The sequence below is a fragment of the Channa argus genome, chromosome 3 (assembly GCF_033026475.1).
Source record: "Channa argus isolate prfri chromosome 3, Channa argus male v1.0, whole genome shotgun sequence".
Classification (NCBI taxonomy): domain Eukaryota; kingdom Metazoa; phylum Chordata; class Actinopteri; order Anabantiformes; family Channidae; genus Channa; species Channa argus.
The window spans coordinates 11,850,214-11,877,225 of NC_090199.1; the positions used below are offsets into that span (position 1 = coordinate 11,850,214).

General features: G+C 40.2%; 1 protein-coding gene across 6 annotated transcripts in view; it reads right to left on the minus strand.

Moving 5' to 3' along the window:
* Positions 1–27,012, minus strand: part of cntln (centlein, centrosomal protein) — an 80,170-nt gene that overhangs the window by 22,365 nt on the left and 30,793 nt on the right. For all 6 annotated transcript variants that reach the window (XM_067499029.1, XM_067499030.1, XM_067499028.1 and 3 more), the window contains exons 12-20: positions 26,858–26,979; positions 23,026–23,142; positions 14,017–14,117; positions 11,420–11,517; positions 9,933–10,465; positions 6,831–6,912; positions 5,396–5,477; positions 4,776–5,044; positions 1,152–1,382 (exon numbers count right to left, since the gene is read on the minus strand). In XM_067499029.1, the coding sequence (XP_067355130.1) occupies positions 1,152–1,382; positions 4,776–5,044; positions 5,396–5,477; positions 6,831–6,912; positions 9,933–10,465; positions 11,420–11,517; positions 14,017–14,117; positions 23,026–23,142; positions 26,858–26,979 (1,635 nt within the window). The remainder of the gene's footprint in view (positions 1–1,151; positions 1,383–4,775; positions 5,045–5,395; positions 5,478–6,830; positions 6,913–9,932; positions 10,466–11,419; positions 11,518–14,016; positions 14,118–23,025; positions 23,143–26,857; positions 26,980–27,012) is intronic.

Genomic DNA, 27,012 nt, shown 5'->3' on the forward strand with positions numbered 1-27,012 from the left:
TCTACTGAATAATGTGAGGAGTGTATATAAAAATGAATGACTAATAAAGCTAAAAATCCAGCAGAGAACCCTATCCAGAATAATAATATCTCTGTATGAGAATATTTGGACAGTTGTCAGTTACTGATTGTGCCATTGCATTTAAACTGAAGAAAATGGAGGATTTTTTGTAAACAATGTCATATTTGTGTTTTATTCTTTTGTTTATGAATAACAGACACATGGCTCATGATGACAGGTTGGTTTCTGATCATGATATTAACAGATATTTGAACGTGCATGTTCACTAAAGTTTAAAGGGCCCCTGTCTCCTGTGGGAGCCATACCAGTACATGTATTTGACGATGCGCTCACTCATTGTGTGCACCCCCACGCCACATTCTCCCTTTTCCATTTTGCTGTCACCTGACATGACTTCCTCAGCTGTGCGTAATGACAGCAGCAATCTGCTTGGTGACATTGATGAGCTGGCTGCGAAAAAAGTGATAATACTGTGGTACCACTCGCACCTTATTCCCTATGATGTAGGGCATGTCTCTGCTGTTTTTCCGCATTTCTCATCTTTCTGACAGGTACTCCATAACAAGATCAAATGATAAGTAATGCTAATTCATGTCGAAATCACATGCAATTTCAGGTGATGTTAAGTGTAAATTGAAAGGCTCAAGAACTTGTTTTTTTTACCCACTGTGATTTGAAGGTAAAAAGTTTCTTTCAGAGTTTCTAAACTCTTCAAGGACTGTGGGCTGACCAAACCAGTGAGATGATAAAATGACTCAGAAATATTGACTTTTGATAAAATACCAGGGAGATGTTTGTTTTGTTTTTTTACATAAATGCATATGAACCAAACAGACTATTTGGTGCAGCATACTAAGCAACCAGATGGCACCAAATAATCAAACTAAAATGTACAAATTGTACAACCTTTTCGGATACATATGAATAATTCGCTAAAAAGCATAAATGATTACAAAGGTTTGCTTGTTATTTATGATATTAGCCACTGAACCTTCACACTGCACATACACTAACAATCTTTAATAACTCCATTCTGTGGAGAGATTTATTTCATGAGGTGTGCACAAATAAAAAAGTATGAGGGTAATTCATTAACTTTACTGCTTTATTTGTCACTTATAAACACCAACCTTCAGTTTTGCTTGAAGTTTTTTGACCACAGTCTCCAGGGTCTGGGGGGAAGGGTTAGTTGGGGCAGGCATGGATTTGCCCTGGCAGGAGCAGTGTGTGTTTAGTGGTGTTGCTGGTGCTGGTGGTAGTGGTGCAGTTTGTTGGGGGAACGTGATCTGCCTCCACTGCTCCAGCTCCATTTCCAGAACCCTTTTCTGCTGCTCCACACCAGCCAGGTCAGCGGTCAGCTTCTGCAGATAAACCGACATACAGAACGGATGATGATAGCAAAACTAAAAACAAAATTTTTAGTTTATTATTAAAACAATGAAATCCTTTTTATGCGGTATGTGATGGTAAGAGTTTAAATAGGTGGTATAGTATATTGCTGCATGAAATAAAAATACTTAATAAACGGGCTGAGTCAATATATAATATAAATCTGTTAGAAATAAAGCATAATAAATACATCTTAATAAACAAGTGTTTATTTTAAATTTACATTACATGTATATTGTAAATGGGAGTAAACATCATTTTTATATTCTGTATGTTAGCCATGGGAAAGCTGTGTGCTCTGCTGTAACATCTTGTCTTTGATAAAACTTCTTTTTTATGCTAATTAGAACACAGATGATACTGTTGCCCAGTCAATAGGGGCTAATTCTCAAAGTGATTGGCATGCATAATAAAGCCATCCTGCAGAATGAGAGGGCACTTTGGGATAGAGGGAGTTCAGCATTTAGAAAGTGGCTGGGTTTAGAGTGATGAACAATAATGGCACTAGCTGATCATGTATATTGTACAGTGAATCAGTGATTGTAAACAGGTATCTGAGATAAACACTTAACCACATGATAATTGGTACATAAAAATACTCTGCTTATTAGAAATTATAAGACAAAAATGCATTTTTTTAGGTTTTGTTTGTTGTGCTACAAGCTGAACTGGTATCACATAAACAATCTAAAATTCAAGAATGCTTAATGGCACAAATAGGAGACATAATACATAAAGATGTATGGTGCGCATGTGGGGTAACTGCTGAAACACACACAGAGCCACACAGACACACACAGACACACACACACATACACACACACACCCAAGTGAAACCACAGATTCCCAAGGGTCTGCTCTCTGCTCTGCATACATGGAGGTTATTGATATCTGGTTGCTCGCTGACACCTTTTAATAGAATCCCTCTTGTTTTAGGTTTCCTCTGCTCTGTTAAAGACGCACATGCCATATCCCCAGGGAGGGAGGCAGGGAGAAAGGGGTAGGAGTTATGGAGACAGAATGCAAAATGGGGTTGTGGCTGCAGTGGCAGTGGTGCACGAATTAGGAGTGGCATCGATGACACTTCCTGTAAGACAGGCTTTGATTTCACAGGTCATTTTCAGCTCTGGCGGGAGATGACACTGACATGGACTGATATACTCATGGTGCATTAAGCTACAAGAGAGGACACCTCTCTCTCTTTGCTCTGAGTAGTAGTCTTGCTGCCACTGTTGCAAGTGGTAATAATTGTGATATATAATGAAAGGGAAGCAGTCAAATACCCCAGCATGTATGTGAATGCGGCACACATGCTTGCACTCAATAGACAAAATAAATTTCAACATACTGTATGCAAACCACAGTAATACTAGTGTAACTTACTAACTCCACAATCACCAGATGAATTGGTAGGTTGAAACTTTTTACAGTATGTCAAATGTAGTGCAACTATCACTAAAATAAATAATGTCTGGAAGTTGTGATGCGTTTATGTCTGGTACAACCTCTAATCCTGTGTTAATCCGAGCCCCTTACATGACAAAGCAGTTTAGAAATACTCCACACTTTACGCTGGTAAATGCAGTAGACTGAAAAGTGAAGTAAATTGGAGAGTAATGACTGAGTGAGGTGGATAATCCATGCAACCAAATGATCCTGTATTTAGATGATACACATGACTAGCACATTTCATCAAGCGCTTAAACTAGGGGGGCTTGCTTTATATGTCACCTGTTCTCTTAAGCCTCTAATGCCAGTTTAAAGGATAAATTACGTTTATTAGAGGTAAAAAAAATTCCCTGTAGTTGTGAGACAGTAGTAATAATAAAAATTCTGATTTGGGAATAGTTTAGCTATTAGATAGCACAGATTAGATTGCATTACACTGTGTTGCTCCTCCCTGGGGCATGTGTGACATCTGTGAGGATAAAATGGGGCTGTGACTGAGCGACAGAATCACCATGCTGTTGATTTATTGCTTCCTCTAGGCTCAATCATAGACACGTTTATAGTATAACAAAACACATCTCCACTTAAATTTACAGATTTGAGACCAGCAAAATACTGTTCAAATAACTTATTAAGTCATTTAGAAAATCACAAATCTAAACTCACAAAAAAACCAAAAAACATACAAAGTGACTAATGGGAAAGAAAAAAAAAGAAAGAAGGGAATAATCATGGATAGAGGGAAGTACAGAATGGCCTACGGGATCAGCAGACAGACAAACAAGTTTCTGTGAAACTGCCATGCTACTTCTCACATGATGGCCCCTGTGGAGACTGTCCTAAGCCAATTACAAGCTGAGAGTTTTAGTTGGAGAGTTGGCCAGGACCAGCTGGAACAAGCCCAAAGTCCATCACCTCTTGCCCTTTCCAGAGAGGGCAACAAGACCTGGCTTTGGCCAGTCAGCCAGCTCCAACTTTCTCTGGTGGAATGGCATTAATACTGCAGGAGGAAGGAGGAAATAAACAGGAAAACAAATATTCCCTCTCTGTTCACTTATTCACACAACAGTGTGTATTTGGATTTGTATTTGTGTGCGTGTGTGTGTACATGTGTGCCTTTACTGCTGTGTCTAAGTCTAAGGTCTCGTTGGGCCTCAGCAATCAGATGCCTGGGTGGGAGCACAAGGGCCACTTCCTAGGTAGCAACACTATGAGGGCTGAACTCCGACCTGTTGAAGTACTACATAGTGCATCTGCACTACTCCACACAGTAAATGTACAGACATAGACACATGCACCTAATCAGGTGTCCGGTGGGCCTTCACTGGCTGCTGTTATGTCTGAATTCACCAAAAGAAGTCTCCTGCCAGTTGGCTTAACAACTATGTCTGTCAAAGTGTTGATGTGTTTTGTGTGTATGTATGTTGCTGTATACAAGGAGGCCCTGACAGGGAAGATACTGTTTAGGGGCCATATACTTGGTGTTTTATTTATAGTGTAAGAGTTTCCTACCTAGAGGCAGATACTAAATAACTAAATGGGTATGTGGCACTGGACTTCTTCACCTTGTCTGTGTCTGTGCACTAGTTTGGAGAAATGTAACTGCTAGTGACACATATTGTGGTGGAGAGCTGGCTTACTGAAACATTCAGTAGGAGAAGGTAGCAGCAGAGTCACAGAGAGAGAAACCGGGATTCTCCTCCTCTTTGCTGTTCGGTGATGCTGACCCCCACAGGTGAGGGTAGGCCTGTCAGCCACGCTTATTAGCTATGAGGGCAAAGGACCTGTTACTGCTGCACTCTTCGCCCAAGCAAATAAAAAAGAACCACAAAAAGAAAGAAAGAAACAAATAGACACAAACATTTCAACACTTAAAACTATCTTTCCTTTTCAGTCATCTTGCCCCATCTACGTACCTGTGTAAGCTGCTTGCTGCTACCAAGCTTCTCAGTGAGGGAGTTGAGTTGTGCAGTGATCTTTTCATTGGCCCTTCGCAGCTCTCTTGCTGAAAGCACAGCATCTTTCCTGGCACTTCGCAGTATGTCAATGTGACGCTGTAGGGACTCCATGCGCTGCAGCAGAGAAGAGGAGGAGCAGTGCTGGGTCTTCATCAGCATCTTCTTCCTTCTCCAACTTCTTTTCTCTGCCCTCATCCCTCGTTCCCAGCGCTCATGCTGTTTATCATCTAACAAGCGGAAGTACACAGAGGCGCCTTAGAGTTGACAAGTGCACAGAAAACCTCCAAATCTTTATTTAGAAGCTGCTGCTGGGAGATAACAGGAATATGTAAAAGTGTCTTTGTGTATGTGCACGTGAAAACTGTGATATATTTAACATCTTTAGTGATTAACGTTCTCCATTTATAACCAACTCAGAAGTGTAAAGTTCTGGGAAAAAAACAAAGCTTGTTAACTTCTCACATACTTGTTTCTGATCAACAGCATGCGCATACATTGAGTGTTCTTCCTGCTTCAATTAACAGTTGATTAGATTTTTGTAGTTTTGCATGGGTTCAAAAAGAGAGAACTTATGCTACCTTGGGCCAGAACATCAGATTGTTTCCTGTTAGTTTCTGCTGCTGGTGCGTCTGTGTTTGAGATTGGTGAACACCTGTAGGACTGAAAAACACAAACGTCAGAGACAGAAGAAAAGCAGCTGTTTAATGTAACACAACTGGTTGACATGTTGTGCGTCCTTAGAAGCATAATGACATAATGACACTGTGATCACAGAGTTTGCTCAGTTTAACACGACAAGACAAATCATTCTGTGCTTTAATAATTCACCTGAGCATGTTCAACTGACTTTAACTTTAAAGCTTCTCAGCTCAGATATTACCTGACAGATGCTTGCAAATGCAATGTCTTTGTTCAATCACTATCTGGAAGCCCCAGTTCACTCCTACAGTATGACACGTGTGTAGTCATTTGCACTCATAAGTGTGTATGCATGACATCTCCCAACTGCACCATCGTTTGTAGTGACATCAAAGGAGGGCCCCCACCACCACCTCTCTTTCCTCTCTGTCTGTTTTCTTTGTATGAGGGTCAGGTAGGATTTGATCAATGCCAGGTTTGATCATATGGTATCTTACGGAGCAGAGAGGGGAGATGGGAAGATTAACTAGTGACATGACACGTTGTGAGGCACCAGGGCTGTCGCAGTGATGAACCTGGGAGGAGTTGATAAGCAGCTTAGCGGATGTGGGGTGGAGAAACTAAGGTAGATCTGAGAGTAAAGGTCCTGAAAGATTCCTCGCTCTTCCTCTCCACCTTCTACATTGCTCTTCTCATTCCAAAATGATAAAAGAAGAGGAAACTGAATATCTTTAATGGGGTTCTTTTTCCTTTCCTAATTCCTCTCTTGAAGGACATATCTTTCTGGGGTTTAGATTTGACGTAGATTTGTCTGCTATAAAGTAGTTTGATTTGGACAAGAGGGTCAAAGCCTATTTATTTCAGAGATGAGATGGCAAAGGAGCACCAACAATCACACGTAGGGAAACCTTTGTTATTGCAGCAAACAAGGAAGTGACCAGTTAAAGCTCACATACTTTGTTGTGAAACAAACTACATAACAGCCATAGAAACACTCATTCATTGATGCATTTAAATGTAGAATAAAAACAGAACTTTAAGCTAACTCTTATGCTTTTATATTTGGGGTGTTCAGCCCATGTAGGCTTTAAATAATTGTTCTGCCAGAAGACATCTGCAGAGATTAAAGAAATTTAAGAAAAGAAGTACATTTACTCCATTTACTGCATGGGAACAACAGCAACAACTTGAACAAAAGTTGAACGCACCTGTAAACTCTCGCAAGTCTGGCTAAATCCCATAAACCCAACTTAAATGATACTTTTACAGAAGGGATCTGCATGAGAATATATATACTACCACAACATCAATAGTCTGTGTTTTTATTTTTTCTGATTTTAATGCAAAATGATTTACAGATCAGCAAAAACTAACCTTTCTGTTGACAGTCTGTCTGTGAGGTGCTACCTCCACGGCCATAATGTTGAGACTGTCGGAGTACTCCTCACCACTGTCACTGTGGAGAAAGGTTAGGAGGGTTATTACTGAGCACAAGTTGAACGCCAACCCTGGCTCTGAAAGTACCACCCTTGGACAAAAATCCAATTTACCTTTTATGGTTGATTTAGTTGACATCAAGCAAAAATATGTGCATTCTGCCCGCCCCTTCCTTCCAACAGAAAATCAATGTCCCATCCAATTTCTGAGCTGGAAGTGTAAATGTGGGTGTAAATTAAGTGAAAAGCTGCACTGTCTTGTGCTGATGGTGAATGCATCAACATGTATGAGAGCGGCTGTGGCCTTCATTAGCCCTCTGTGTGTGACAGATGTGTGTGAGAGGCGCCAAGCAAAGCTGCATCTGATGGACACACGGTAAGGGCTTCGTAAGACACACACACACACACACACACACACACACAGACACACAGGTTTATTGACAGTGACCTTTGACGTGAAGGTGGAAGCCAGTGACATTTACGCTGGCGGGTTTATTAAGGTGGGGCCTGAGAGAAGCAGCAGAGGTAAAGACCACAGAGGCTCTAACTGGAATATGACAGGGCTAAGGGCTAGTCAGGGTTACACCTGGTCTGAAAGGGACACAGGGACCACATGAGGATCACTAATGACTGCTACTTGGAACAGGGTTACATCTTTTGGATTAAAAAAGTGAACTTGTGCTTGTGAGAAAGCTGCACAAGTATGTATGTATGTAAATTGCGCCTTGTGAATATATTTCAGAATTCCCCCTATTATTAATTTTAACTTTGTTCACATATACTAGATTAAAAAGTAACAAATTCAACATTTTATAGAAGTCTGGAGCAAATCCAAAGAGAAGTTCAAGCCTGACATTTTTTAATATGGTATCAGCAAAATATAAAGCAAGTATTTATTGACCTATTGTCCACTGCATTCATGCAGATGTATTGTGTTTTCTTCAGTGCTGCAAAGATACTCTGTGCCAGCCAATATTGGTAGCTGTTCTAAACAGATGTTCGCTGCAATTTACAGTGTCAGGCTGCACAAAAATACTTCATGGAACCCCCACTGCTACATGTGTATCTGTAAATCTACCATTTCACGGGCTGGAATTTGAAAGCTACTGTATTTCTGACATAACCAGTGGGTTTTGAATGGTGTATGCTTTTATGGTCCAATAGCTGGGGCCCCCTCTCCTATATACAATAAGGCATTGACAAATTACAGAGCAGGTAATGGATTTGTTGCATTAGATTACCAGCCTATTTTTGTGGTTAAAATGTTGTTTAATCCCATTTTATGGAGCTTTCGGAGCCACAATACAAACCACAAACATTAAAATTGTTAGGACTGATGTAATGGTGAATCTTCTACAGAAGGGTTGGGAGGTTGGATCAGGGAACAAATAATTAACTCTGGCTCTCAACCCACTCTAACTCCAGAGCCACAACTTTCCAATCAAAATACCATCTGAATGATTGTAAAATTCTTTGTCAAAACAAAACAAAACAAAACAAAACAAAAGATATTCTCTTTACCCCCTGCTCTCATTCTCTCCAGCTCAACAACAAAACTGCTGATCTGTTCAAATAGTCTCCAGTCGCTTAAAACTTGAGAGAGGGAGCCAGAGGCAGCAAGAGGAGGAAGGGGAAAAAAACGACTTGTCAGTAGCCCTAACGAGTCTGACATCTTCATTTGGCACTATTTAGGCCAAAACTCTTTAGGCAGAAATACTGTATTTCCAGAAATGCCTAACAGACATATTGCTGAGGAAGACCATTGCAAGATAAAAGACACAGAAGGATTTACAGTAACAAATCAGTTGACAGGTGCCTTAAATAAGACAACATCTTAGTTTAGACCCCTTCTTCACAAATCCACTTAGATCCTCCTCTCAGGTAAAGCATATATTAGACTGCTGCTTATTAGTTACACAGAGAGGCATTAGAAAAGCAGGGCATAGCTGCACCCAGTCCCTGCTAAACGGCCTCATGTGGATAAAGCTGGGGTGGATTACGGTCTGATGAATTAGTTGGTGAAGATATGGCGAGGTAGTAGGATAGAGCAAAAGAGAGAGCGGACAACGAGAGGCATACTGGGAGAAACAAAATGTAGGGAAATACAGTAATTCAGTGATAGAGTGTTTGGAATCAAATCATACCAACCATCACTCTATAAATGTTGGCTCAGTGGCCTTTTTGCATAAAACATACATGAAATAATTACAGTCGATGGTGCTTAATTTAGAGAGTGTTAAACAGCTTGTAGACATCTGGTACTCAGCCGAGTAGGGTCATTCAAAATTTATCTAACTAAATTAAGGCGAGGAGAGCAAGAGAGGGTGCATCAGATGGGAAGGAAGAATGTGTGTGTGTGTGTTACGGGGGGCTAACTTGGCGGCTGGAGGAAATAAGAGTAACACACACATTCGTGAATTGACATGCCACAAGATAACCAACATGAATAGATACAAGGTGGGGTTAGGCTCCCTGCATGTATGGCTGTGTGGTACTTGCAGGGGGATCCTTAGCACTGTCAAGGGGGGTGGTTACTGAATATGCAAAGCACCAGTAAATTAAATCAAACTGCCAAACTGTCAATTTCGGGTAGCGTGACTAGTGCATGAAAATGGCATCACTGGAAGGTATCAAGGCTTCGGCGGCCCCTTTATCCCAGGGCTTCTCTGGCATTGGTTCAACTTTGTGTAGAGAGGTGGCTAATTTTGCATGCAAATTTCAGTCAATAAGCTCCAAGCAAGGCGTCCCAGGATATTTCAAAGGATCTGACAGTACTTTCCCCCTTCTCTCTCTCCATCTCTCTATCATTCTTGCTCACATTCTTTTTTTGGCTCCTGAATACAAACTAGACACACAATGAAATTCAATCACCCATTTGCTTAGGCTTTGCATATGCACATTGCTGTCCCCTCGATACAGCATGGCCCCCACAATTTAGCCAACCCACCCTCTCCATTCCAACCACCTAAAAATAATGAGGCAGTGAGAAGCAGTGAGAATAAATGCATGTGTGAGTGTGCATGCACATGTGTATCATTACCTGTCTACACTCATGTCTTCCCACTCGTCTTTAGTGGGACTGGAGCTGCGGCCTTGCCAGCTGATGGCTTGATTGCGACTGACTCGGTGGCCACACTGGTGTAGCGCACCTCTGAGCAGCGTTGTTTTGAATTTGACCTTGCTGTTAATTTTGCTAGCGACCCCACCTGCCAATTTTAGTGCTGGTCCTGCTGCACGTTTCCTATAGAAGTCTCTGGCTGCTCTGAGAATTCCTAACTCCTGCCTCAGCTTCAGCAACTGTTGATGAAGCTTGGTAACCTCTTTCTGAGAGGCAGACAGCTGGGCTTCTAGAGCCATGATCTCGCTGCATTGCTGCTCCTCGTGGGCCTGGGCCTGGGCCTGGGCTGCCTCTTCACGTACAGCTTCCTGGGTTTGCAGGTGATCCAAGGAGGATTGAAGTCTGCGGCATTTGTGGGTCAACTCCTTATTGGCCTCAAGTAGCTGCTCTTTTTCTTCCCCCAGCCTCTCTGTCTCCTCCTCCAGGGATATCATTCTCCTCTCCAGCTGTTCAATCTAGAAAAATCAAATATGGCTTTAGTGGTACAACAGTCCGTTTTTTCACTTGCATAACAGTTGTTTTTAGCATACATACACAAACGTCTTAAAGCAGTGCTCTTTCAGTGGTGGTGAAAACAACATGCTAACCCTGAGTTCACTCTGTGCAAATTATAATGAGAAAGGCCAGTTTTGACTTGACCCAAGTGTAGTAGCATGCACACAGTGGCTTTACACTTAAATGACATTTTCTCATGGATCTATTTCACAGATACAGTATATGCTGTGTGTATGGCTGAACCAGTCGGTGGGGTACAGCACTCCACTCTACAGCTTAGGAAGGCCGTGGACATCTGACTGGCAGCCTCTTACACTGCTCACCCCTAACTAGGCAGCAACCAGGAGCACTTAGTCTATTTGTTAGATCTTTGGTGGAGACAGTTTAAGAGAACAGTGGATGCCTGCTGGGTTTGTGCCTTCAGGCAATTTTCCCCTTTTATTTGGTTCTCACTCTGCCTGCTGGTGAAGCCTGGTAGCTTTCAAACAAAATTAGATGGCTATCCCCACTCTTGATAATTTATTGCAACGAAAGCAGAAGGGGGGGCAATACAAAGTCATATAAGCAGGGGTTTTAAAAGCATGTGCACAAACATGAGCAAACCTCTACTAACTTTAATGTCTAAAATCTAATGTCTTCTGGGATAACTTTATAAAGTTTCCTCTTCTCTACCCCAAATTTATTATTGGTGGCTGTAAATTGAATTGTTTTTAACTATGAGAAAAACAAACTACTTCTTAGCTGCCATTTGACTTGGAAATGACTACATGACTGACTCTCTTAGAAGTAAGAACACGTTCAAATCATTCTTGCTAGAGCCAAACCAAATTTTCTAAGATGCATTGTGCTGCTCTGTCGGGTTTCTTTTATTGGCAATGACAAAAAAAACACTTAGTGATGGCATAGTGCTGTACCTTTTTAAATGACTGTTCCATTCGTTCTGAAGAAACAGAAGGCTTTTTCGGAGTGCTGCTTTTGACCCGGCGCTCCTCTACCACTTTGTGAAGTATTTCTGCAAAGGGGAACAAAGCTCATTATTGTGACACTGTGTCAAACTCAGTCTGCTCAATCAATTGAATGATAATAAAGAGGGTACATTAAATCAATTAGCATTACTAAGGTCTAATTTCCTTCCTAAGGTCCAGTTTTTTTTTTACCTTTTGCCAATCAAATCAGTAGGAACACAGCATCAGTAATGCTGTTTTCATAGGACTTTTTCCATTGTACAAACCGACCTCCTGTTTTTAAAATCAGCAGCCTTTTTCCTCTCGATTAACAGAAAGGTGATTTATTTAGCAGTCTATAAGGAAATAGGATAAAGCACACACCAGTACATACAATGTGGAACCTCTCTAGGGATCTTAAACAAACGAAGAGACATGCTTGAATCCCTTATGAACACACAGCCCCAGGCTGCACTACTTTGTAGTCAACTATGTTTCCCCAATGGACAACTAATCTCTGCAGACAAACAGGCTGCTTTATTCTGAGAACTTCAATAGTGGCCTTAGCAAACATATTATTTAGGCTCTATGATAAGAACAGAATGCATGCTGGAGTAAAAGTCTTTGGGGATTTGATTCACAAATATTCATATGCGCATGCACAATCCAACAGGCCTGTGTGTCACTGTTTCTCATACAGTATATATCCGTATAAGTAGAAATATTTTCCAGCTCACCTAGATGCAAGGGGCAGTACGAAATAATATAAAAAACTTTCTGCCTTTCTCTCATGTTAAACATTCATGACAAGATGACCAAAATAATTTGAACAATGAGGCTGGAAACATTAAATATTCAGAACCTTGACTTTTCAGGTCAGTTGATCTTTTGGAGAGTGAGTTGGAAAAAAAGAAGCCACAGAAGGAGATAGAGTGAAAAGACAGAGGGGTTATGTAGTGAGGAGCTTCTGCGCTATGGTTTGCATTTGACGCTTTGCCCAGGGAAGTTTGTTACTTTGAATTAGCGTCCTCTTTTGTCTTCCCAGCATGTCACATTCAATCAGACAGAGCACCTAATAGGACAGGAGGGCTGCCGTGTTCGCCGGGTACATAACCAGGTTCGGAGACAATTATCCAGCTCCAGTGCCAGTGGCTTGGGAGTTGGCACCTCAGCAATACCTTGATAAGAAGAAATGGTGGCTCCCTAGTCACCCACTGTTGAAGGAGGTCCCGGCTGTGGCATATATTAAAGTCCCTCCCAGGTCTCCACATGGGCTGCAGCACAAAGGCCCTGTTCCTTTCATCCATTCGTTAGCGTGATCCTAGTGTGAGTGCATCAACCCTCCAGTCTCTTTGATCAAGTCACATACTGTATGTTCTTGAGAAGTACTTGTTGTAGCTATTCTTTTTCTTTATATTAAAGTTAATTTTACCTTCCTACAGATTACAAACATATTAATTTATCCCCAAATGGAAATATTTAAAATACTGCCCAAATAAAAATACAAAATATGTGAAAAAAACAAAGATAACAGACACTTAAGTCTTTCATGCAGATACATAGTTAAATAAACTTTAATTTCACCCCCACAAAGTATCTTAGTAATTGTTAAGCTTGTTATAGGACAAAGATTATTTTTTATATAGAGATGGAGCATGTTATATAAAGACAGTCTCTGCATTTGTTTCAATAAGGAGTCACATGGCTAACATCTAAAACTTAAAATCAACCAAAAACCTTTCAATGAGTCTAGGCATATACAGTACTGTCCCTCTAAACAGAATTTTTACCTGTATCAAATGACAAAATGTTTTGGAAGTAGATACAAAGGTCCCTGCCTTTTTATTTATATAAAACATATAAAACGTCATTTATATATTTACTGATTAGTTGTTTAACAAAATGCAAAACGGAGTAGGTTCTTTTGAAGAAGCTCATTTCCCAGGTTTCCTGACTGGACTGTCAATAGGAGAGGATCCACCTTAATTAGTGCCATCTTTTAATTCTCATACTACAACTGACACCATCATTTGTTGTGGAGAAAATTAAAGTGATCTAGGACAGATTTGTTATTGACCTTGTTAATTAAGGCCACTGGTTTCCATGGCCACTGTCTGACAAAAGGTTGCAGATTGGATTAAAAGTGATGTGCTGTTTAACACTGGGGATGATATATTCAGACAAGATGAACACTACTTGATCTTCCAATCAATTTGCACAGAGTTGATCAAGTCTTAATTGAGCTGTCCTTTTACTTCCACTGGGAGTCGTCTTTTTAATTTAGCTCACCAACAAAAATGGCAAGGAGGAAAAAGGACATCTTAGAGGCGTTGTTGTGTTAAATATGCATACTTTCACAACATCACAGGTGATACACATCACAGTTTTTTGTAATTGTGTAAACTTCTATATTTCTGTGTATTTTTTTAAATTCATTTTCAGGTTAAAAAGAAAAAAGAAACAAAAACAGCTGAACAGAAATTGTGATTTCTAAAGAATCATGGTAACTTCATTAAAATTACATCCACAAAAGACCTTCCCACTGTTAAATGAAAAGCAGGGCTCACCTTGATGTTCAGTAGCAAGACACAGGTGGAGCTCTTTTACTGTGGCCCGATCCATAGCAGCCTGAACTCGCAACATGTCCAGCTCCTCTTCCAGACCAGCTCTGCAGATACACACATTATAAACTTTTCATCCTTTGTCAAATGTATTCAAAATGAAAGACTGAAAGCACTACCAACCCAAGCACCCAAACAAGTATGTTTTCAAATCCTCACAAATATCACTTCAGGCTTTACTGTGACCTCAAGCATTGTGGAAACCTTTTACACCATTAAATTAATTCCTATGACCTGGCTTCCCTTCCTAAAAGAAAAGACGACATGTTGAAGAAATTGACTAATTAAAAATTCTTTTTAAATCATCTGGAAATCACAGTGACAGGCAACATGAAACAACAAGGTAGGGAAGAACAGTGTGCATTTCTGTGTGTGTATCATAACAGAGAAACAGAGTGGAAAGTGTGCCCAATTACCTCTCAGCAATTAGCTTGATTCCTACTAAAGGCTAATTATGTGGAGCCATGCTCAAGATTTTGCACTTTCAAGTTATTATTAGGACCCCAACTGAAGTCTATTGAGGATACACAAAATCCCACAGAGACAACCACACCTGAAACGCACACCTAATTTCCCTCCCCTCTGTTCCACAGAGGCAGAAAGAAATGCTAGAAACAAGCTCCTGCTACCATAGTGGCGTTCTCCCTTCAGTTAACCTCATTACAACAGTAGGTCTTCATTCTGACTGACTTCTTAGGGCATGAGTGCAGCATGCGTAATACATCTGAAGCATTTGTAGAGTAACAGGACATTTGTGGCTACTGTGAATTATTATGAGCTTAATGGCAATTAACTCAAACTAGACACCTGTTTCAGCCAATCTAATTTTGCTAGATCAACCAAGAGATTTTTCCATACATATGCCAAGAAAATGACTTGGGAAAAGTTATCGAAATAGCACAGGGAAGGGAAGTAATTAGCTTTTCAGCCCACACAGTCCAGTAGAGGCCTGGTCTAATGGCTGACCACAGCTTAAATAAGTACACAAATGACTCTCCCTGAGGGGGGTGAGGCTGCAGATGGATATGTGTCGCTCCGCTATAGATTTTCCTCCATAAATGAACTTAAGTCGATGAGGCTCCTGCACTGCCTTATGTGTCCAGGCTGTTAATGGGACAAATGAGCTGAAATATGCAGTATGTTGAAGGAGTCTGTCCCATCTCATGTTTCCCTTTTATGCCTTTTCAGATACTGATGGTATTGATAATAACCAAATTTCATATGCAAAACATTCAATTTTGTTGAAGGATGAGCACACTTTCTTAGAGAAAGCAAGGATTGGATTGCAGATGCACTTCATTCCAGTTTCACATTGCATCATTTTGAAGATGAAAGACTATTGTGCCCTTGTTCAGTAACACTTGGGTGCTGCTTTGTATACTCCTATCTGCAACAGTGAACGAATTAACAGAACTAGGGGCAACTTATGTTTCATATCTGCCAAGATATGTTTTGTGATACACTTTGTTATGGTTGCTGTCTATTTTTGATCTGTTTTTGCTGCTTTTGGTGTTAAATGTGCAGTCAGGTTTGTAAATATTGGAACAATGCTTTCTGGCATTTGGCCTCTGTAAACCACCACACTGTATTTAAAATGAAACATTCAGGATGTGAGGGCAAAACGTTTAGCTTTAATTCAAGTATTTTGACATCCGTGATTTATGAATTACTGGCATTTTTCTTACATACCCATTTTTGGTGGCTCATAACAAGTAGGAATGCCTTTTATATTTAAGAAAATTATCATGCAGTTAGTACCTGCCTGAAATCCGGTTCGCTTTCTGCTGCTGCTCCATTTTTAGGTCTTTCCATCTTTAGCCTTGTCTTCAATAAGTGAAACACAGCTGTTGAGATCAGCTGACTAACTTGGCCTGTGAAGAATTTTCCATTTCTTTACCTTGAGAAACTCTCTGTGTAGCCTTCGCTGCGCCTTTTGTGTTATTATCTAAGTGCAATATGAGGTTGTGTCCTATCAGTTTTGCATGTGAGTGGACAGTATAGTCCTATACACTCACAAACTCATATTGTTACTTTTATCAGCAGTAATGCCATTAATAAAGAACACTGCTCTGGTTCCATTGGTAGTTGCATGTATACATGCAAATGTCATTACACTGCCTCCACCATGTCTAACAGATCATATGGTATGTTTTAGATCATGACCTTTCCCTTCCCTTCTCTGTGCTTTTCTCATCCCCTCATTTTATTAAAAGGTAAACATTACCACTGGTTTGCATCTTCTTCAATCATAAAGCTCATAAAGCAACTCATAAAGCAGTGTTTTGACTGTAAACATGCCTACTGCCTCAAGATCCTTCTTGATTTGGATGGTGTAAAACGGTTCTTTAGCATGGCAAAATTCTGAAGTTATCCAGTTTACTTATCTTCCATGGTCTTCCAGGCCTTTTGCTGTTGCTGAGCTTTAAAGGTATTGCACGTTCCAAACTGTGGTATTGGTCACGCCTAACATTTTTACCATCATTCTGGTGGGTTTATTGTGTTTTATCAGCCTAATAATGGCCTCCTTCACTTGCCTACTCTTTGGACAAAATGTTGAGAGGTGAACAGCTATCGAATGCAAATGTAACGCTCAGAACCACCTCCAGGCCTTTTCTCTGCTTGACCAGTTATGCAATAACATGGGAGAAAGTCACACCTGGCTATGCAACTGTTTGTCAGCCATTTGTTTCATTACTTGTGAGGCAAAAAAATGGGGTGTGTGTATTACAATGGCTATTATTCATGAATGGCCAATGTCACAGTTTAGTCAAATCCCTGGAATTTAAGCTGAATGTCTTGATTTTCTAACCCTAACCCTAACCCTAACCCAACCCCCCCCCCCCCCAAAAAACATTGTTCCAATAATTAAAAACCTGAATGTTTGTCTTCTGATGGACCAGCCCTGTGTGGCAAAATTAATTTCACCAAGATCATCATTGTATCATATCATATGGTATTATATTGTAACTTACTTATGGTAAAATTGTCTACAGCAATTTATAAATGTATAGCAGGGTGACCTATTTGTATTTTGAAACCCTGTTTTACTTTACAGGCCCTAGCTGTTAAGTTTCCCTTCATTTGAGAATGAACTATATGTTCATTCTCAATGAAGGTCTCAAATGTGAGGTGTTGTGAGCTTTCAAAAAAGTAGAACAACTATTAATAGTAGTAACCTGCAATTTATATGAAATAGAACCATATTTTACTGTTATATTCTACCCAACACATTAGAGAGAAGGGTCTTTACACCTTGTGCCTTCTAAAAAGTATCTCAAGTCCTTTTATTTAATCTGGATAAAAGCCTACATCTGAAAATCAAATGAAGGTAGCTGAACAATGTTCAATTCACTCTCAAATTGATGCTTCATCTCATGTAGAATAATACCCAGCAGAAATAAAAGCAAAAGACGTTTTTTTTTTTTAGACGTTTTTAAGACAGGTCTTATGTTTGGTAATGATGTGGTCAGCAATTCAAGTCTGCTATTTTGGCCCTGTTTTAAACACATTTTCTTTCTCGAGCAGTTGTGGAACTTCAGCCCCGAGCTATCGACTCTATGTCATTTGATCTCATCTCAACCTGTGCTGCAACTAACACAGCTTAAAGCACAAACTGCCAGCCTTCATCCACAAGAGTGTAAAGCATAAGATCATCTACAGCCATTGTGATTTCTCATGCCAGCGTCCTGCTGGTATCTTGCATGGAAAATAAAAATACAGAAGAGTGGTGAATAGGGTGGGAATGCAAAAACACCGCTGGCATGTTTATCACTGGGGAAATGAATCTTGTCTTTGGGTGTGTGTAAGGGGGTTCCCTTATGTTTAAACTCTAGCTAGAGGGTTGTTCATTCATGGAGGGAGTTTTGGGTGGATAAGCCACTGCTGTCAGCAGAAATGGTGACTGGTGGAGTTTCCAGTTCTCTGTGCTGTATTTTAGCTAAGGGGGATACAGCAGCAACAGCAAAAGTGAATCTCTGAGAGTTATGTTCTCCACCCACAGGCCACCGACATCAGAAATATGGGGATTCATGGAATTACCATTGGTTGAAAAAAACAACCTAGGATGTCCACAATATTCCCAGTTTAAGAGATTTGTTGATGCTGCCAGAATTCTAATGCTCAATTAAATAATATCATAATGTTGTATTTATTAAACATTTACACAAGTTAATTACAACTCTAAAGTATATAACTTTTCAATGTTGGGTAGGAAATGGCAAAAAACATTACCGTGTATGTAAATTGTATTTCTGTGGTTGGGTCTTTGAAATAACTACATTCTTTGTGCTCTATTTTTATCTTTTGAGAAATGCTAAGACCTTATGGCACGCTAAAGCTTGCATCATAATTATTAACTGCAAAGTTGTTGTTTTTTTAACACTATAATTAATTTAGCAAATAATTAATGAAGGAAAATCATAGCTGTCTGGTTGAAAAACATGCATAAAACATTCTGTTTGTATGTGTGTATGTGATTAAGTAAAAGTGTCCCTCCTCTAACGAAGTCCTGCTCCGTGGGGCAAAAGACTCTCATTACTTCTAATACCTTGTAGCAAACGAAGATAAAACAACCAGGAAAAAAAAGAGGAACATCAGGGTAAACTTTATTAAAATTAATTAGAGTCAATGTCGCTTATTTGGGAGGTTTACATCCATAATGGTCACTCTCCATTGAGGGGCCTTCACTGCTGCTGCAGTGCAAATGATCTCAAAGGCTTTTTCCCCCAGTAATCGCTAGCTAATTTATGCTTTGATGTCATCTTAGTATAGCATCTAATGTCTGAGGGTGCACTGCATGTGTTTATTCTGTTTATAGTGCCTAAATAATCCCTGACTTTATTTTATCAACAGACCTTTAACAACAATTAAGAAGCATGTACACTGAGTACCGCAGACAGATGCATAATGAGGGAGATAAAATGACTCCCCTGCAAATGTTCTAGCCCACCCAGCCTATAGTTGCGCACCAGCCATCTAGTACCAGAACAAAATCTTATTCAAAATTCATCCTTGCTGTCAATTACTTTGTCAGTGGCTTTGGCCTCTAGAACACCCCAGCATGCATTTGAGAAGTTGTATACTAGTTAACATTTTAAAGTGCAGAGTTATTAAGTTGCACTGTCTCAGGACATTATTACATCCTTACAGAAGGTTTTTTGTAAATTACTGTTTGGTCCCAGACTGTTATCGATCCATGCCTTATTTTTAACAGCTTATCCTGTTCAGGGTCACAGGAGGGCTAGAGTCTATCCTAGCTGTCAGTGAGCAAGAAGCAAGGTACACCCTGGACAGGTTGCCAGTGTATCTCAGGTCCAATACAGAGAGACATACACAGATGGACAACTAGTCATGCTCGCATTCACACCCACAGGCAATTTAGAGCCACCAATTAACCTAACATGCGTCCTTAGACTGTGGGAGAAAACTGGAGAACCCAGAGGTTACCCATGGAGCCACAAGGAGAGCATGAAAAATCCACATAGAAACTATTATTTAAAAAAAATTTTATAATTGTGGATTGGCTAGCATCAATAAGTGAAATACTATAAAAATGTTAAACAGGTTAGTTAAGTTCTAATCTTGTAAAAAAAAGTTGCATTTGTCACAAATTATTTTTAAATTCATAACCAGTAGTTTTGTAGTCAATCTGCCGAGTAATGAACCCTATAGCACAAATCTGACCACTATGGTCTAATGCATCCTGCTTGTCAAAAATGTCTCAAGTTGCAGAAAGGTCATCTCAGCAAAGAAGTTTAATATCTTGACATTGAATTTGTCATTATGGATAACATGGTCTTGCTGGACACTGTACTTTTGGTAAGACAGGGAAAGTTTCAAATTGTGATATTAATTTGCAGTCTCTGCTAGACGCCACTAAAGGCAGAGTTATATTTCTCCATCAATACACAAACATTGATGTCCATAGCTCACCATAGGTGGCAGAGATTAGCACAGGCCCCGACGTGTCCAAATCTCAATGTCTTTTACAGAGATGTGCATCAAACAATGAATCTGATAATGTCAGGAGTCAGGATAGAAATGGGAACCAGAAAGAAAAAAGTAGACGAATACCTGTCTAGATGTTCACAGTGATTTTATAATATTTATTTATGTTGTTACATATTCTATTGTTCTGCTGCTTTATTCAGTCTTTTTTGTAATAATTTTGTTTTCACTGTCACCCAAATGCCACCCAAATGAAATATGTCACCAATATTAGGCTGTCATTTCATGCAAACCCAAACGGGTCCTAATTGAGAGTGTATTTCAACTTACAACTTTTTGTTTTTAAAACAATTATAATAAAATAAAAAATAAAATAAAAATAATAAATAATAATAATAATAGGCTTGGTTTGATAGCATTACTATACTTCAATGGGACACAAACTATTTAGTTGATAAAAACTGAATTCAGGGAGGGAGGCAGTGTAAGTGCAAATGCAAATGTCCAACGGAGATGCTCCCAAAATAATCTGAAGTTTATCCTGTGAGCCCCCTATTTTGATGTCTGTATTATGTGCATGCTGCTTTGTCCTGACTTTTCAGCAGGATTTAAAGTGAGAAAATGGACGTGTTGAAGACATATCTATCAGGTGACTGCCACAGTGGGTTTCTCTCTCACCAACCCATAAAGCCCTCCACCAGTTATTTAATATCCAAAGAACTCATAAGAAATATGCCAGTAAATCAGCTGAAAGAGACAGACCTGGTTCACCTTCTTTCTTAACCTTTAATTCGAATACAGGGATTACGGGGGGGCTTGGCTTAATAACCTTTCTGTCAACAATGTGGGGACCCACTGTGCAGGAGTTATCCCAGCAATATTCATTCTAGGAAATGGTCATGTGGGCCTCAAGAGAATGTTTTACGAATGCTGTTGTTGAGCATCTGTAAACAATATCACGATGACGATGATGAAGAGAAAATGAGAGACAAATGAAGTTTAAACAGAGACTCTCCACTAAACCTGCCACTAGGCATTTCAACTGTTATAAGGGGCCTTAATTTGGCCCTAAATTCTTCAGCTGTCAGTAGTTAATTAGCTTTTGCATTATCAACACTAACCCTTATCTAGCAAAACTTTCACAAGGACAATCGTTATAATAAAGTCAACAGAACAACAACCGTAACGGCTTGTCCCAAGAGTTTCTCGGCAGTTATGGTAACCATAACTCCTGTTGTTCTTGTACTGTGATGTAAAAACTTTTGCCCTTTATGTTGCCTCCGTTGAAGTAAAACTGCTTAAGATGGCTTCACTCACAGTCCCAGAAACCCTGTCCGTTAATTCCTGCTCATTCTCACAGCAGGTATGGAGAAGTTTAATATAGTATATATAATAATAGACATGCAGTGTGATTTTACACACTGAACCGTGTGTGTGCAGATGTGTACCCTGGAATGGAGAGTTTGTCTAAAGCGCAAGTTTAAAGATCTTAGCCAAGTTTACTTTGTGCAAGCCCTCTGTGTAGGGGGGGCCCAGGGGCCAGGAATGGAGGAGATGAGGTGGAGCTGGTCAGGGGCACATGAAGGGGATCAACACTAACCTCAGAGGACAGGCCAGTTACATAGCTAGGAAAGAAGCCAGCCTCTCTCTCTCCCTCGTGGTTTCCCTTGTAGGTCCGTTCCAAGGACCCTGAGAGTTCACTTTAATCTGCTCATCCACCCTCATGCCCCACCCCAGACCATCCAGTGCTCTCCGCTGCCCGGCTACAGTTGTGGTCAGGCAGGCAGCCGGATGGACAACCCCTTAACAGGCAGCATCGGCGGCACTGGGGCTGCTAGCCTGTAATTAGCTCGGACAGCTCAAGCTTGGAGAGAGGCAGCCAGGCTATATCATAATGAGCTCAACTGGGATTAGGAGGACAGAGCAGGGAGGTGAGCAGAGGGGAAAGCGGTAGAGGGGGTGGGCGGCAAGTACCAGAATTCTGGCCTCAGCCTACTGCAGCATTGCAGAGGGCCAGAGGGAGGCAACTGGGAAGACAAGTGGGAAGCGGATGGCACAGGATAAAGGAGAATAGAGGTGAGGAAAGGTGAACACTAGGGGAGATAGTAAAAAAGAAAGAGTGTGGCTTTAGGCCAAGCTTTGTGTAGTATAGAGGGTTAGTGTTGTTGGTACCGTTGTGGGGGCTTCTCTGGATCACACAAGACAAGCAATACTATACCCAAAGACTGACTAATATGTAGAAAATGGAAATGACAGATGGAAAAAGAAAGGAAAAACCAAGTAAAGAAGGAAGTTATTTGACACAAAAAATTCAATAAATACTAGGTCAATATTTAAACTCATAATCCTAAAATAGAACCTTACAGACTACAAGAATGTTTAGTATCTTATTGACATCCAAGTAATAGCACAGGCAACATGAATCTATTTTGACATAAATGTTCCATTAAAATACTATTATTTTCAAAGACACAGCCTTTGCAGGCATTCTGATAATGTGATTTCACTTCCTGCACTTTTGTGTGTGAATTTTTGGGCAGCCAGTTTTACAGATGAGCAGAGAGTCTAATGATCTTGCTATGGCCCCTGCTGTCTGTTAATGATGTGGAGGGATAGGTGGATGTTGTGAAGTTGGGAAGGGCATGCTCAAATTCTAAGACTCACAAACATGTAGGAACAGTAAATGTGTGTCAGTATATATGTGCAGAGACATGTTCAGACACATTATTAACAGTTGCCTATGGTCAAACCTTTTCTGTAACAGAAGGAACTGTGTTGGCCTGTCATGCACATGTATGTGTGTATTCCCAGTGAAGTAATTTGTAAACCTAACACTGTATTTCCCCTGTGTACCTCAAGACTGTCCCAACAAAGGATTAAAAAGTACTAAAAAACGTTCCAAAGTTAATGGTTGTTTGAATATATAGTTTTCCAAATATGTGTACTCACTAGTGTGGTTCTGCCATTATCTAGGTTTCAATCAGATAGATCAAGCAGCAGGTGACTCACTTTTCAATGGAAACTTTCTTGGTGAGGTTTTTGAAGTAGGCCAGCTCGTTCCACACTGCATCACTGTTCTCTTGTCTTAGCTGCCACGGCTCTGCACGCTGGTTCCTTCCACTGGACCTGGACACGCATTCAGAATATATAAGAACAGAATATAGAGCAAGCAAAAAGTACACCTATGTATTGAAGAGACTCCCTTGCTTATGACCCACTCACATGGAAAGCAAACATACAAGGGAAAAGGTTGGTACTGTAGATTACCTTCCTGCCTCTGGGCAATTCACATAGGATAACAAGGTCCCTAAGTCTCTCACTGTTTTTGTTATTCAGCCATCTTTAGGAGTATTCAAATGTGCAGCCTTGACACTGACATTTCAATGGTAAATCATGTACACACATATGCATGTTTGTTAAAGCTCAGGGCCCTACCTGTGTGGCAAGGCAGTGGAGAATTCCCTGTGGGCCATGCAAATGTAAATAATGGCAAGAACACACTTACAAACGAGGTCATTCAAATGTGTACACTTCACTTATGAATACTTAATGACACTTTGTGCTGAGCTGCTTTGCCGCAAACTGCATCCCTACACACAGCTTAAAGGATGCCTTCACTGATTTTGAACTTGCTTTTTTTTTTGGTTCTAGGTTGAGTAGTAAATGTAAACAAATGCCAACGACCCATTGACTTCACTAGATGAAAATATCTCTCTGCTTCTAGTTGAAAAACTCCTCCAGATGCCATCATTGGGAGGAACCTTCTGTTCAGATTATGTTGTCTTGTTGCTCACATGATGGAGTTTGTAATCAAGGTCAACCTCCTTTTCTAGAGCTCCCCCAGAGGACATCATCTGACCTCCTAATGATGAAAAACTCCTCTGGGTGATGTCATCTGGAGTTTTTAGAAATAGAAATATTTATTAGATATTTAAATATTTAAATATAGGGACGTTTAAATGCATTAATTTACATTTACACCTTAAACTAAAGCCATAGAGAGCTTTAAAGTTGAAAATTGTTAAAGTTGCTCTTTAACTCAACTCAATCAGTCAAAGTCCACCTGATTCCACTTGCATTAATCTTTCATCTGTAAACCAAAACTGTGAAATCTACAGATTTGTAAAATGCAATTTTGGTCAGATGTATAGAGAAACACATATTAAAATTTCTCATTTTTACTCAATGAAGCAGAGTTGTGAAAATGGATTGTGGACGTCCAGGGATTTTTTTCCCATGGCCAATATTGGCTATGTAGCTGCTGCCACACTACGCTAATACTAGTTAAACCTTGCTGCCTGGGAGTTGTGGGCTACTGAGGAATAGAAAATGTTTTCATGTAATACTGCTAATGCCCCTGTGAGCTATTTGGAGTCCTCAAACCCCTTTATAGTGTGTGTATGTGCATACTATCAGTGGATTGGGGTAAGTTTACCAGAGTAAAAAGCTACTTAATGGATAATCTCGACTGGAAGCATATAGTGAATTCAGCCTAAACTAAACCCTAATACTGCATAGAACTGTAAAGGTATATGACATTTTACTGACAGCTGTATTCTCTTTCATTGTGATTTATATATGCATATATATATATATGTGTAACTACACAAGGTATATGAAGCTTTATTAAGTCAAAATTTAGCTTTGTACAGCTTAATTTGTTTACAGTGGGCCGAAATGCTGTTGAACATGGAACCATGAGAGAGCTATCTTCTTCAGGCCTCAGTGCTTCCTCCCCTATGGTATCCCAGTTTCCATTATTAAACAGGAGGAAATAGAGAGAACTTTTCCATGCCGCTACAGCTAATTGCTCTGATTCAGGGGGAATCTGTTTATGGGTGCAACTTTGATCAGAGTGCGGTGCTTTAATAACCTTTAATTTTATTTGCTCACCCCCATCATCCCTAGTCTGATTAAAAAACTTTTTTCCCTTTTCTAATATAAATAAGAACTTGGCTTTTTACCCTCTCCTGTATGCCATTTTGGGACAAATATGGGGTTAATGGTGAATGGCAGGGTAGTTTCACTGGGACTTGCCAACTGCTTACTGCCTGCATGCTGATGAGCCAATGGATCCCTTATCTGCTTTGTGATTGGCCGGTAGTTCTATCCTGGGTGGAACTAGTTATCCTACACATAGGTGATGTCACTCAGCAGCTGGCCATACAGCAACCAATTATCCGATTCAATGCTTTACTCTGCTAATAAAAGATGAAGATGGATCTGAGGGAGACTGTAATCTTCAGAAAAGAATGATGTTGTGTCTAATACTAATTATTTGGTGTTGCATCTTTACACTGAAAGATCTCAAAGTACAATAGTAGAGAGCATAGAAGGCAGATAGGGTCACACATATGGTCTCATCTTTTTAAACCTACAGACAAAAGAGGAACTAAACCAACCCCCACATCTTTCCAAAAAGGCAACAACACAGCATGGACGCTACTGGGAAATCCTTAACAAGCTCAAAATGCAATGAGACTCTATGTCTATCCCCACTGACTTGTTAGTGCCCCGATTTCCCAGCACTAATGGGAGTATTTAAGTCATTTTCTATTGTCTCTCATTCAGCCTGGCATTGCCCCAGTGGGTTTTAACAGCTATTTAAGGATGGGTCTTAATGCCAAATGTATGCCATGATCATAACCTTTTGACTGGCTGCTGCCATAGAGAGCTCTAAGTGAAAAGGGCAACACTGCCTCTTACATCAATTTCGTGTCAAATTAGTCATGAAATCCACATAGATGACACGGACACAATACACTCTGTTTTTAGGTCTTTACTCATAACCAAAGTTCTGTGTGTCATAAACAGCTTTTCTTACAAAAATCAGGTGTTCATTTAACAAAAATATATCATTTCTTGATAACCTGCTAAAATGTATAACAGCAGCACAACTGGTGTTGACTCTGAGAGTTTTCTCTCTCTACAGCTTTGTTCCCACTGTCTTAGACACATGCTGTTGAGCCGCGCTGAGCTGACATGAGCCGAGTCGAGCCCCGCGCTGAACGCGCTCCCTCACTCACTACACTTTCACACGGGCTCACATTGCACTGCTGTTTTCTTTAATTAACCCAGAGAGAAAACAGCTGACAGGGTCAACACTTTGCTCCCATGCGGCCACCAAACATATGCACCTTTAACTACATTTTTAAAATGGCCTCAAATACACTGTTGGAGAGAAGAAATGGAGAAAGTGGAAAAGACTAGGTGAGATGATGGAGAAAACAATCTTGCTTTAATGACATCTTCCAGCACATTTTCTACTTTGTGTAAAAAATCCTGTGGTTTCTGGTGAAGATAACACAGGAAATGACCCTATCCCGTACTCCCTCCTCCCTCCCCAGGACTTCTCACACACCTTGCACCTCCCAGGACCAGACACCTCCAGCTTCTGGCTCTCACATTCTAATGAACGCTGAGGGAGAGGTAACACAGAAGTGCACGCACACTTGGCACAACACACCCCAAATTGACTAGGCCTAAAACCTCTGAGCTTTTCAAAGGCAAAGGGAGGAATTTCTCCTACTTTCCCAAATCCAGCACTCAGGTCTTGTCAAACAACATGTGGAGAGCTATAAGGCCCTAATATGCTTTGTGAATGGTTTCAGTGGATTGTAACATTTCACAAGAGCTTTTAACATTAGGAAAGGTGAGTTACGTGTTTGGAAATTAGTCACTGCTGCTGAATTGAACTGGAATTTATCCAATTTACTTTATGTATGCAAAAAGGTCATGTGTGTTCTGTGAATCTTCTGTGTGTACACCAACAGATCCTATGCAATATTTACTAAGTCATATTTTCCTACTCTGTGTGACAAAACTTAAAAAGTGTACTCACAAGCCATTTGATTTTTCCATCTCTTTTAATTGGTCTCTGATTGCCTTGTAGTTTTTCTGAATCAAACAAAGGCGTTCACGTCGCTTATCATGAGCCCTCCTCAGCTCTTTATTCTCCTCCATCTGTAAGGTTTGGAAACAAAATTATTAAACATA